This window comes from Pristis pectinata, chromosome 6, assembly GCF_009764475.1.
Source record: "Pristis pectinata isolate sPriPec2 chromosome 6, sPriPec2.1.pri, whole genome shotgun sequence".
In the NCBI taxonomy this organism is placed as follows: domain Eukaryota; kingdom Metazoa; phylum Chordata; class Chondrichthyes; order Rhinopristiformes; family Pristidae; genus Pristis; species Pristis pectinata.
The window spans coordinates 12,767,870-12,782,089 of NC_067410.1; the positions used below are offsets into that span (position 1 = coordinate 12,767,870).

The 14,220-nt window shown below is 44.9% G+C and overlaps 1 protein-coding gene across 1 annotated transcript in view; it reads right to left on the reverse strand.

Moving 5' to 3' along the window:
- LOC127571309 (monocarboxylate transporter 5-like) overlaps positions 1-14,220 on the reverse strand; it is a 45,788-nt gene that overhangs the window by 8,333 nt on the left and 23,235 nt on the right. The window contains exons 2-5 of the mRNA XM_052017581.1: positions 7,446-7,578; positions 2,998-3,141; positions 1,590-1,751; positions 12-695 (exon numbers count right to left, since the gene is read on the reverse strand). Coding sequence (XP_051873541.1) covers positions 12-695; positions 1,590-1,751; positions 2,998-3,141; positions 7,446-7,578 — 1,123 coding nt within the window. The remainder of the gene's footprint in view (positions 1-11; positions 696-1,589; positions 1,752-2,997; positions 3,142-7,445; positions 7,579-14,220) is intronic.

Consider the following 14,220-nt stretch of genomic DNA (forward strand, 5'->3'; position numbering starts at 1 on the left):
AAACTACTCACCAGCGACAGAAATGAGTAAGGTGGCTTGGAATGGCTCAATACCCAAAGCCTTGGCCTTAGCGACCAGATGAAAATAAGGTATGAAGTAGGCCAGTTGACTGAAGAAGGTGCATAAAGTGTAAATAATAAACATTGGGTTCGTGAGCAGAGTCAAATCAATAAGGTTTCTCACATTGACAGAAATGGACTTCAGTTGGCCATCTAATCCTCTGCATAAGCCCTTGTGTCTCGTATCATTTGGCATGGTGACCGTGGCCAGGAATTGATTTGAACTTCCATTTAGGACTTTGCGGCCTGGTTGGGGAGTGGAATGCAACTGGCTTAATAAAGCAGGCTCCTGAGATAAGCAGAACTCCCTGGGCTCCGAAACAGACAAGTCATTGGGAGTGCAATAGTTTTGATCACCAGTCTGTTTCCCATCACGTAATAGAGTGTTAGGTTCCTCTAGTCCATTCCATGTCGGGAGACCAGACCCTTTCACAGGCTCGTTGTGGTGACTGATTGGAAACTGTGACTCTCCTTCAGTGGTCAAGTCCTTTTTCTCTTCAAGGGGCCGTGACTTCTTCTGGTGGCCTTGCCTCCAGTCACGACCCTCGGCCACATCTTGCTTCAGGTAAATTGGACGGTTCAGCATGCCCAGTGGAATCAGGTGCAGTGTTAATCCGCACAGGATGAGAATTGTGCCTGCATGACACAAGCATTAATTTTTTTTTAAATCACTTGAAAAGACACAACGTTAAACACCTCTTTCCATTTGTAAAGGACAAAAAAAAGTTTAGAATTGTGCAAAGAAATCAAAATTACCAAAATATATTTCTGCTTCTTAGTGTAAAGTGACCACTATACTGAGAATATTGTGCACCTTCGGTGAGTTACCTGCAGTGAGCTAATTGAATAGTTGGAGATGCAATAGATACACAGGAGTGAGGTGCAACTTTATGATCTAATTGTGGGTCTTAAATACAAGCCAAACTTCATAAGGTTACATTCTAGAATGCAGCCTTAATGTACAGGAGGCAAATAGGTTACTGCAGCCCTTTCTCCATCCTGGATATCTGTCTGGTATGGCTTCATTGCCAGGAGCCTCATTTTCCAAAACTCCCCCCAATGAGTAATGTTATTTGGTTTTCTTCTGCTTTATTGTTGTCCCTCCCCACCAAGAACTGGGTTGTAAATGTGACAGAATTTTGCATTGAAGTGATGTAGTTCAATCTGAAATGAGGTTTTCAATCTAAGCAAAGGAAATTATTAAGGTATGAGGGCAGGTTAGTTGGAGTACATTCCCTTCAACCCTCACTCCAAATTTACTTTGCTTTAAACTACTCCAGTCCTGAAGAAAAGGGAGCTTGTTTAGAAGACAGTGCTACATCCCAATGGCTACTGCATTTGAGATTGGACAACAATGAAGATCTAAGTATTGTTGTCTTTAATTTGATATTACCACCTGACAAATGCCATTGATTAAAACCTTGAGCTATGTCATTACGCTACAGTAGCAAATAAATGCAAGTTGCATGTAAGTACAAGTTTTAACAGTGAAGGAATTCAGTCGCATTGAGGACTTGGTTGGCTACCCACCTTGCCAGCCATATTCATCGAGCAGGTACTGAATGAATGGAGCCAGGGCAAAGGTTAGCCCTGTCCCTGAGCGGGAAATGGCGCAGGCGGTGCTGAGCTTTCTACGGAAGTATCTGGTTGTATTAAGAGCCGCAGCCTGGGACAGGAGAGCAAAACCGCATCCTGCAAAGAGAAATTAAGGAAGACACACCCATTGGTTTTTAGTACAAGGAATCTACAGATGGTCCTTGCCTGAGGGACTGATTCCCTCACCAGCAGAAGTCTTGACATTGTGTGATACTATGTAGCAGCTGAACCCCAATCCTGATCAGGAAGGGGCAAAGACCGAGGCTGCATTTCCCCGGTGTCGATTTAGGTCTCTACCTGTCTTCCTTTTGGGCTCTCCTTAAAATCGTCTCCTTTCGCCAAGCTTGTCCTAACATCTCCTCATGTGGATTGGTGTCAAATTTGTTTGACTCTCCTGCAAAGGCGGCTTTTCATTTCAATGTAAGTGCTACATAAACAAAAGTGCAGTGAGAGGGAAAGTGGTCAACTCTCATGGGTTGGATGAAATAACAGAGAAAGGCAAGGCTTCACACAATGGGGCATGATACAGGGAGACCTCCAGGAGGAAAGGGAAGGTGGAGTGACAGAACTTCCCAAATGTAGCAAAGGATTGATAGGAAGCATTGGCATAGCTCTCCCCATCAGGAGGCCAGCACCGCTTTCCACACCATAAGCAATATCACTTAGGCACGGTAGTGTAGCGGTTAGCGTAACGCTATTACAGCGCCAGCGACCCAGGTTCAATTCCAGCTGCTGTCTGTAAGGAGTCTGTACGTTCTCCCCGTGTCTGTGTGGGTTTCCTCCGGGTGCTCCAGTTTTCTCCCACATTCCAAAGACGTACGGGTTAGGAAGTTGTGGGCATGCTATGCTGGCGCCAGAAGCGTGGCGACAATTGCGGGCTGCCCCCAGAACACTCTACGCAAAAGATGCATTTCACTGTGTGTTTCAACATACATGTGACTAATAAAGATATCTTATCTTACCTATACCCCTCCTTTAGGAGTTGTGTGGAGAGATTTCAGCTACAACCTCTGCTGCTGGGGTAGTGTGTATGAGTGATGGAGGGACTTCCTATAATGTACTGAGGACTGATTATCAGACATCCTCAGTGATCAGGCTTGAACCATGATCTGAGCTCTCACCCTTTCTCTCAGCTTTGCCTTTTAGTCCACATTCCCTCAAATGAAATAATTAAGCATCCCCCTTATTATCATAGAACCATCATACCCAGGCGACTGTTTAGCCTACTGTGACTGTGCCCATTGCACTGGGAAATAGAGGCAGAGGAGTTTATAAGCAGCTCCTGCCCCTAGCCTGGATAAAGGTCACTGTTCCTGTACATTTTGGTAAATACCACCCTCACCTGCCAATAAGCCAAGGGTGACATACAGAAAGGCAATTTGTTCAATGTAGGAGCTTAAGAACAATCCAGTTGAGACCATGGCTCCTCCCAGAATTCCGGTCTGCTTCTCGCCGATCTTTACACAGAATATAGCAGCAATGGGACCTGGAAAAGACACATGACAAATATCCAGAATAAAGGGGGAGAACAGTTATACCATGTCACCTGGTTCTTATCAGCTGTGGCTCAGTCGGTTGTACAATAAGGTAGAACACTCTGATTCAAGTCCCACCTTGAACACAAAACTCGAGGCTGACACCCCAGTGAGGGACTGAGGGAAGACTGCAGTGTTAAAAGTCCCATCTTTTGTATGAGGCTACATCTGCTTTCTCGGGCATACCTTGAAAATCCCATGACACTACATTGAAGGTAATTTGCCCTGCCTGATATTTATCCCTCAATCAACATTTGCGAGAGAGAAGATTGGTCATTATCCCACTGCTTTTGGTGGAATCTTGCTGTGGGTGAATTGGCTGCTATGTCACTAACAACACAACTATAACCACACTTCAAATATATTTCATTGGCTGGAAAGGTTTTTGGGATGCTCTAAAATAGACATAAAAGGCAGTTTATAAATGCAAGTCTTTCTTGCTCTTCTATTAATTGTGATTCAGATACTTTTCCATTTGCAGTATGCATTGTTGACCGTACAATACCTCCTCCCACACCACCATGGGTCACAATATCAGTAAGAACATGGGAAACAGAAATAGGATCTGGCCTTACAGAACATAGAACATTACAGCACATTACAGGCCCTTCGGCCCACGATGTTGTGCCAACATTTTATCCTGCTCCAATATCTATCTAACCCTTCCCTCCCACATAGCCCTCCATTTCTCTATCATTCATGTGGCTATCTAAGAGTCTCTTAAATGTCCCTAATGTATTTGCCTCCACAACCTCTGCTGGCAGTGTGTTTCACGCACCCACCACTCTCTGTGTAAAAAACTTACCCTTGACATCCCCATTATACTTTCCTCCAATTACCTTAAAATTATGTCCCCTCGTGTTAGCCATTGTCGCCCTGGGAAAAAGTCTCTGACTGTCCACTCAATCTATGCCTCTTATCATCTTGTACACCTCTATCACGTCACCTCTCATCCTCCTACTCTCCAAAGAGAAAAGCCCTAGCTCACTCAAACTATCCTCATAAGACTTGCTCTGCAATCCAGGCAGCATCCTGATAAATCTCCTCTGCACCCTCTCTAAAGCTTGCACATCCTTCCTGTAATGAGGCGACCAGAACTGAACACAATACCACAGGCTACAGGATAGAGCCATACAGTATGGAAACAGGCCTTTCAGCCCACTGAGTCCATGCCGACCATCAACCACCCATTTACCCCAATCCTACACTAATCCCATTTTATCCTCCCCACACTCCCATCAATTTGCCCCCCACTCACCTACAAGGGGCAGTTTACAGAAGCCAATTAGCCTACGAACCCATGTATTTGGGAGGTAGAAGGAAAACTAGAGCACCGAGAGGAAACTGGAAACCCACACAGACATGTGGAGAACATGCAAACTCTACACAGACAGCACCTGAGGTCAGGATTAAACTCAGGCTGCTGGAAACGTGAGGCAGCAGCTCCACTGCACTGCCCCTGAGCACCTTATCCACTGAAAACCTTGTAAATTGACTTTTCACATGGACTACTAAGAATCCACATTTTGTATGCGGTCCTATGTGGAATTAATAAACTTGGGTCTGCGTTTGAGAAGAAGCCATTGCTGGTCCTGGCACCCAGACTAGAATGGAGAATCAGTGCTGGTTTAACACTGACTGCTATCCAGTGTGTGCAGAGAGAAAGGTCAGGATTTGGCTTGAATCCCATCTCCCATGATGGAATAGCCTTCCCTATTGTATAGCTAAACCCTTGCATGTAATGGTCTTCTGGACGAAATGCCAGAGGACAATCTAACTGGCGTGATCTCCAGGAAAGAAAAGGAGGCAGGCGGACAGGAAAATTGGCAGAAAAAGGAAGAAAATTTGTATAATTGTTAAGTGTAAATTTAAACAACATCCATATCCAAAAGTGAACTGTGTGATTATCTTCAGGTTGGCTACCAGCACTGCTGACTTTGCTGTTTTACTCTTCTGTAGAATAGAATGTTCCTGGTGTGACTTCTTAACAATTAAAACAAGAAGCAAGTGATCCCCAGGAGTTTTAAAATTTAATTATACTTGTTTGAATTATTCATACTGAGGTTTGGCATCTCAGTGTTATGGGCTCTGACTGTTGCAAGTAAAAATCTTGTTATATTCTTCACAAGGTAAGTTAGTTATCGTCGATGTATTCACATTGCTCCCTCAACAATAAAGTCAACAATGAGACCGTTGGAAACCAGGACCACTTCTCCTCTGTCATCATTAACCTCTCAATGAAGGGAGATGCCAATGTTTAGGTTGCCATCCAGGAAGATTTGCAGTACCTGATCACCGAATTTACCATTCCTTTCTGCTGACACAACACTTGGTTCTGTTGGCACTGACAATGAGCCACTCCCTCCACACAAAAGGGCATTCATATCTTTCTGCAGTGAAGTTAGAGGCAGTGGGAGATCCAGAACTAAACTGCTGTATTGTCAACACTGCCACTTTCTTGAATAGGCCTTCCCATGACAAATCATAGAACTGTTATGACACAAAAGGCCTGTAGACCTATGCCGACTCCTAATAAAGTAACCCCATCAGACCCATTCTCTTACTCCTCCTCCCTAGCCCTACAGATTCTCCCTTCAGTTGTTATCAAATTCCCTTTTGAAGGCAATGGTTGATTTTCTTTCCACCACCTCCACAGGTGATGAACTTCAATTCATGAGTAAAACAGTTTTTACTCTTTTGCCCACAATTTTACACCTGTTCCCTAGTCCTCAAACCGTCCACTATTGGGAACAGCTTCTCTCTATTTTCCCTATCTAAGCTGGCTATGAACTTGTACCCCTCCATCAAATGTCCTCCCAAGCTCCAAAAAATACAACCCAAGCTCTTAGTTTAATCTTACAGTGAAAATCCATCATCCCTGGAACCATTCCAGAGACTGTGGCCACTACAGTTTACAATAGGAAGAAAAATAGACAAGCAATGGTGACTAGAACACCAATGACGTGACAGGTAGGCAGGGTGAGGAAGAAAGCACTTGGCACGCTGGCCTTCATCAGTCAGGGCATCGAGGATAGGAGTTGGGACATTACGTTGCAAGTTGTACAAGGCATTGGTGAGGCAGCACCTGGAGTACTGTGTCACCCTGTTATAGGAAAGACGGCATTAAGCTGGAAAGAGTGCAAAGAAGTTTTATGAGAATGTTGCCAGGACTCAAGGGCCTGAGTTATATGGAGAGGTTGGGTAGGCTAGGACTTTATTCACTGGAGTGCAGGAGACTGAGGGGTGACATTATAGAGATGTGTAAAATCATGAGGGGCATAGATAGGGTGAATGCACGCACTCTTTTTCCCAGGGAAAGGGAATCAAAAACTAGAGGGCATAGGTTTAAGGTGAGAGGAGAAAGATTTAAAAGGGACCTGAGGGGCAACTTCTTCACGCAGAGTGTGGTCTGTATATAGAACAAGCTGCCGGAGAAAGTGGTTGAGGCAGGTACAATAACAACACTTAAAAGACACTTGGACAGGTACATGGATAGGAAGGGTTTGGACGGATACGGGCCAAGTGTGGGCAAATGGGCCTAGCTTAGATGGGCATCTTGGTCAGAATGGACAAGTTGACAAGTTAGCCAAAGGGTCTGTTTGCATGCTGTATTGCTCTATGACTGGTTACCCCATTACTGGATGTGGAGGTTCAGATAGGGTGCAGAAGAGGTTTACCAGGATGCTGCTGGGATTAGAGGGTATAAGGAGAAGTTGGACAAATTTGGGTTGTTTTCTCTAGAGTGTTGGTGGCTGAGGGAAGACCTGATAAAGGTTTACAAAATTATGAGAGGCATTGATAGCATAGACAATCAGAATCTTTTTCCCCGGGGTAGAAATGTCAAATACTAGAGGACATGCATTTAAGATGAGAGGGGGAAGTTTAAAGGAGATGTGCGGGGCAAGTTTTTTTTTCCACACAGAGAGTGGTAGGTGCCTGGAACGGGCTGCCAGGGGTAGTGGTGGAAGCAGATAGTGGTTTTTAAGAGGATGTTAGATAGACACATGAATATGCAGGGAATGGAGGAATTAGGATCATGTGCAGGCAGAAGAGATTTAGTTTAATTCGGCATCATGTTCAGTGCAGACATTGTGGGCTGAAGGGCCTGTTCCTGTGCTGTACTGTTCTATGTTCTATGACTCTAGGAACATAACAAAATGTAGTTAGAAAGTGCATGCAAATATACCTTTGCTGTTAAAGCAACTGCGTATCGTATTTTTACAGCATACAGCAATGCCTTAAGTATTAATGGTACCTGCAGTTAATCGTACGCATGACATAATAGATCCAATCCAGCTGATCTGTTCCATAGATGCCTCGAATGTTTCCTGTAGTGCTACAGATAAGATGCCAAATGATTTCAGTATTCCCATGGTCAACACATTTATCTGCAAGAATCAATGAGAAAGAACAAACTTTAATCTGGTGCCTTCCCCATGATGACCCACTGCTAAGCAACGTACCTTAGACCGTACAACTAGCATGGCAGGATGAACATCAAAGCCCCCCACAGCACAGACCTCTGTTACGCCAATGAGGCACATCACTACCTTGCAGTAATGTGCAACAATGCTCTTAGCTGTCATTAGTATTAGTGTTGCTCCATTGGACATTGGTATTATGCTACATGCCTGCAAATTACATGGGTCATTTGCCTGGAATTATAATACCACTGCCAACAACATGTTTATGTTGCGCCTTTAATGTCCCAAGGCACCTTGCAAAGGTGCAGTCATACAAAAATGAACACAGGGCCACTGGGGAGGATAATTGACCCAAGAGGCTGGCTTAAGGAAGCAGGAGAGGAGGATGAGGAATGAAGAGCGTAGCCAGGGATAGTTGGAGACTACAGAGGTAGGGAGAGACCAGCCTATGAAACGGCTAGGGAAAATTATCTTTTGCTCTGTATCAGTAGTGTCGTTACTTCTCTCCTCCAGGGTCTAAATGCACCAGAGTGATCGGCTTCTTAAAATTGGGACAGATCTCCAGAGTAAACCTGTGGCAGCTGTGCACATGTATCATCATATGCTCCACATCTGCCATCTGTTTACATAAAGCAGCTCAGCTAGAAAAAAAAACAGAATCAATATAGTCATTTGATTTTAATAGAACGCAAGGTCCAGTGCACAGGAGAATTGAGGTTGCAGGTAAAGCAGTCGGTGAAATGTGCTCAAGGGCAGGCACGGTAGTGTAGCGGTTAGCGTAACACTTTACAGCGCCAGCGACTCGGGTTCAAATCCGGCCGCTGCCTGTAAGGAGTTTGTACGTTCTCCCCATGTCTGCATGGGTTTCCTCTGGGTGCTCCGGTTTCTTCCCACATTCCAAAGACGTAGAGGTTAGGAAGTTGTGGGCATGCTATGTTGGCGCCGGAAGCTGCCCCCAGAACACCCTACTCAAAAAGATGCATTTCACTGTGTGTTTCAATGTACATGTGACTAATAAAGATATCTTATCTCTTATGTGCAACCCACCCTCCCAGAGTACAGCAGATGGGGGCTTTACCTTGCTGCAATCAACTGTGGGAACCACTGCTCTTCGTGGCTGAGTTATAAACTGACTGAATCCAAACACAAACTCCTTTTAGCAAGAAGCTAGCCATGCTGTTGAGGATACAAAATGCTTTGTTCAACTATTTTTCTCTGCTAGCCTGGATCTTCATGAGGTTTGGAAGTCTGTGCCTGTCAGAGGACTCTGGAATCTTACCCATCTGGCTGTTTGATATCATTTGGAGATGAATAAGAGACATCTGCGGACTTTCTGTGCTCCTCACTACCTGTGGGGAAAATAACTTCCTGGTTCCTTGTGTCTCCCTGGTGTGATTTACCTGTCCCAATCTCCATCAACTAGTAACTAGCCACAACACACCACTTCCTCCGAGGCTTGTGCACATTAATTGCAAGGTGACGAGAACAGGTCAAATTCTGAAGTCTTTGATGAGCCACAGGAGAGAAGTCACCTTGGCTTTGTTTCCAGATATCGTTCCCCATATTGAGACAAAAGCCCAGCCTTAACTTCATACTTACAAGCTATTAACTACACTTCTCACAGAATGCCTCCCAGATTACCACACATTTAGATATTTAAATCCACAAGTTGAGAGCAATAATGAGCTGCTGAGAAAACAGTTTCTTGTTTAAGTAAAGGGATCTTTGTAATTTATCTTTGTAATTTGTCTTTAACCTGCTTGATACAAATACAATTCCGACTGAAGTACAAAATTATAACAGTCCAAATCACTAGCCAATTTCTACAGTTGTTTTGCATTTCGCCAGAACGTTGAATCGTGAATCAGTTGTGACATACGAGCCTACAAGGGAAAAGAATTACATTTAAAGTGGAAATAAGACAGGGATACCCAAAATACTGTACCACTATAAATAACTTCAGCTGCTGTGGAGATAGAAACCCTGCATCTTAACCTTTTATAAAATGTACATAGTACAAGTATGAAATAGCACAAAGCTCTATTATTATATGGAAATAAGGAGTTACTCATTTAAGACAGACGAGGCAAAAAAAAAAATTCTCAGAGGATCGTAAGTCTTTGGAACTTCCTTCCATAAAGGGCAATGGAATTAGTGAAGCTATTTTAAAGGCAGAAGTATATAGATACTTGATAAACAAGGGAGTGAAAGGTTGGACACACAAGAGACTACAGATGCTAGAACCTGGAGCACAAAACAAACTGCTGGAGGAACTCAGTGGGTTCCTTGTAGAGGGAAATGGACAGTCAAGTCAATGTGTTGGACTGAGACCCTTCATCTGGACTGAAAGAGTAGAGGGGAGACAGACAATATAGAGGGGTATGGGTAGAGCAAGAGCTGACAAGCAATAGGTGGATCCAGATGAGGAGGGGTGATTGGCAGGTGGAGGAGGACAGGGTGGAGATAGTGACAGAGGCTGGGAGGTGATAGGTGGAGGCAACAAAGGGCTGCAGAAGATGGAATCTGATAGGAGAGGAAGGTGAAAGGTTGCTGGGGTAAGCCAGAATGCAACGTTAAAGATACAATCAGATCGGTTATGAATTTTTTTGAATGGTGAAGCAGACCTGAGGGGCCAAATGGCTTATTCCTGCTTCTAATTACTTACAATATACTAGCTCCATTTTTGAAGAGTCATTCAAAGGATGTGGGTATATCTGGTAAGGCCAACTTGTGGGGCGGCACGGTAGCGGTGTGGTTAGCGCGACGCTATTACAGCGCCAGCGATCGGGTTTCGATTCCCGTCGCTGTCTGTAAGGAGTTTGTACGTTCTCCCATGTCTGCGTGGGTTTCCTCCGGGTGCTCCGGTTTCATCCCACATTCCAAAGACGTACGGGTAGGTTAACATGGGTTTAAAATGGGCGGCACGGACTCGTTGGGCTGGAAGGGCCTGTTACCACGCTGTAAATAAAATTTAAAATTAAAAATTAAAACTTTACCTAAATCTAAATATATTGCCTTCTTAAACTGCTGTGTTATATAAGATTTGAGATATCTTTATTAGCCACATGTACATCGAAACATACAGTGAAATGCATCTTTTGCGTAGAATGTTCTGGGGGCAGCCCACAAGTGTCGCCACGCTTCCGGCGCCAACATAGCATGCCCACAACTTCCTAACCCATATGTCTTTGGAGTGTGGGAGGAAACCGGAGCACCCGGAGGAAACCCACACAGACATGGGGAGAACGTACAAACCCCTTAAAGACAATGGCCAAATTCGAGTCACATGATAAGATCTCTGCAGTTTATCACAGGACAGCGGTTGAATCCATTGACAATCAGTCCTGCTCAACCTCGCACAGAGCTCTGTCCTTCTGGTTCATTCCTCAATAACACTTAGATCACTCTTCCCATTATTCCAGACTTAATCTGCTGATACAATAGAGACTGCAGATGCTGGAACCTGGAGCAAAAAACAAACTGCTGGAGGAACCCAGCATGTCAAGCAGCATCTGTGGAGTCCTGATACAGGATCTTGACCCAAAACATTGACTATCCCTTTGCCTCTCCAAAGCTGCCTGAGTTCTTCCAGGAGTTTGTTTTTTGCTGTTAACAATCTATTGCCCTAAGACAATGAAAAAAGTAAATGTTAGACCTTGATTTACAGATGGGGTTAGTGATTTAGATGCCATCTATAAATCACTCAAACTCCACTAAAGGCCAAAGAATATTTTCACTCACAATAGAGCTCCTATTATTGACCTCAATTTATCTGTTTAAATAAGAGAGGGAGAGAAAGATGGGGAAAGAGAAGGGGGGAGGGGAGAGAGGGAGGGAGGGGGGAGAGAGAGGGGGGAGAGAGAGGGGGAGGGGGGAGAGAGGGGGAGGGGGAGAGAGGGGGAGGGGGAGAGAGGGGGAGGGGGAGAGAGGGGGAGGGGGAGAGAGGGGGAGGGGGAGAGAGGGGGAGGGGGAGAGGGAGGAGGGGAGAGAGGGAGGAGGGGGGAGGGAGAGGGAGGAGGGGAGAGAGGGAGGAGGGGGGAGAGAGAGTGAGGAGGGGAGAGAGGGAGGGAGGAGGGGGGAGAGAGGGAGGGGGAGAGAGGGAGGGGGGAGAGAGGGAGGGGGGAGAGAGAGAGAGGGAGAGAGAGAGAGAGGGAGGGAGAGAGAGAGAGAGGGAGAGAGAGAGAGAGAGAGGGAGGGAGAGGCAACGGCAATGATTAAGTGTAAAGAAAAAGCCTTGAAAGTCATGAAGATGCAAAGAAGAATTCTGGGCAAATAGAACAGGGAGGCATGCTATAGGCTTTACTTCAGCATCTTGCTTGTGATGGACACTAAACACTGCGAAGATTTCTCTAGGTTTACTTGGACTTTCAACTATGCTTGAAGTAGGCCAAACCACTGAAAATGGTCAAGGAATTTCAAATATAAATTAGGTACCATGCAACTTGAGTGTCTGATTTTAAAATCACTGTGAGAAAAGCCAGTTCCGCCATAAAATTGGCCACAAGCCCAGATTATTTTAATCAGATGGGGAGCTTTGGCTAATTGTGCCCATCTGTGGGCCTTTGAGTCACTCCAAATTAAGCTTTCAGGCACAAGAAAACCAAGAGGCTCATTTTAAAAGTTTTTAAGTCTTTCTTAATTAATTACTCCACATCAATGTAATTATTAAATGGATCTGTTTTGGGTTTTTTTGAAGTCATATTCAATTAATTAAAACCAGGTCACTAATACATGGTAGATTAGACACTTTGATTAAATATGCTTGTTTTTTTGTAATAAACCCATCTCAACTAATTTCATTAAACTGCCCCAGCACATCCCTGTTAAATACATTTCAATGCAAAAAAAAATGTAATATAAACACTTCTTTTTCTTCGGCTGTCTCTCAGGGTGGAGGACGACTGGCTTCAGATCTGTGTGCTCAGAGGAGGTCAGCATAGCACCTGCAAACTCTGCCACAAATGGAGAAGGGGGTGCTTGTTGGGGTGGATGGTGCACTCCTTTCACTGGGCTTCCACATGTTCCCACCAACGAAGAGACTTGAGGATCGCAATCCCATTCCTGCTGCTGCTTCTCTGCTTTGAGAGTTCACGGAGCAGGAATTCTTCTTTGCATCTTTACTTCATGACTTGCTACATTTTTCCCCATTTGAGCTTTGAGAACATCCTTGATGCAGTTTCTCTGTCCCCCTGATATTCTCTTGCCTTGACGGAGCTTGGAATAGAATGGGTGTTTCAGGAGTCTAGTGTCGGGCTGAGAACTAATGCGACCTGCTCAACAGTGCCAGCTGTGTGTAATTAGAAGCTGGCAATGTCGGCCTCGGCATTTGTCGGACATTGAAAGGACAGCATTGCCTCTGCTTTGAGCTGTTGTCTGTAGGTAGTCCATGTCTATGAAGCTTCTTCATCAGCTTCTTCCTCCTCCTCCTCCCACCCCAAATCTGTAGGATTGAGGATGACTTGTTTCCACTCTGGTTTTCTGGGTTCTGAGGTGATCGATGAAGCCAGTGTGGGAACTCTTCCACAGATGAGGGCGGGAGTGGATGGTGGTTAAGGCAAGTCAAGTATATTGTCATGTGCACAAGTACAGTGAGGTACAGTACAGTGAAAAACTTGCTTGCAGCAACATCACAGGCATGCAGGTACAGACAACAGAGTATAAATTATGCATAAAATTATACCATACAGTGAAAACAATCTGTGCAAAAGCAAGATCTTAGTGCAAAAAAAAACACAGACACAATCGAAGAGAAGTCCACGGTAGTGCAAGAGGTGGTCCGTAGTGTTCCATTGCTGAGGTTGGGTTAGGGTTGTGTAGGCTGGTTCAAGAACCAAATGGCTGAAGGGAAGTACCTGTTCCTGAACCTGGTGGTGTGGGACTTCAGGCTTCTGTACCTCCTGCCTGATGGTAACAACAAGAAGAGGGCATGACCCAGATGGTGGGGATCCTTGATGATGACGCCAGTTTCTTGCTGTCAATGGTAGGGAGGGCTGTGCCCATGATGGTACAGTTATCTCCTTCCCATCGTGCCTCAAGGTGAATGTTGAAGCCCCCGAGTTCCTGAGCTAAGATGGCACAGCAGCAGTCAGATCCACCACTGCTGGGACTGTCCATGAGCATCCTGACATTCCATATCCTGAACTTCATTTGATGAAGGGGAAATTTCCTGTGTGTGATTTCTTATACCATGGGGTAGCTGTATTACAGCGCCTGCCACACTGGCTTCACACAGTAAGGTTTGAATCCCCTGACAAGGGCGCCCAAGGTGACTGGAGACCAGGCCCAACTGTATGGGATTAATAGCATAGCCTTCTGAACAGCAACCCACACCTCCTATCTCCATACTGCTCACCCTGGATATCAGATTTCTTGCAGCATCTTCTGCCAACAACGACTACATGGAAAATGAGATCTTTGATTGAAAAAGATTATTTAAACGCATAGTTGAGTTTAATCCTGCCCTTACAAAAATGCACAAAATACACTTCACTGGGTAGCAAATGGGAACAAGAACTCAGGCTTGTTTCCCAGCCCATATCTCCCAACACAAAAGATACCATCTCCCTGGCATCAACACAGCTGAAATCAGGCAGCTGTGGCTGGGTT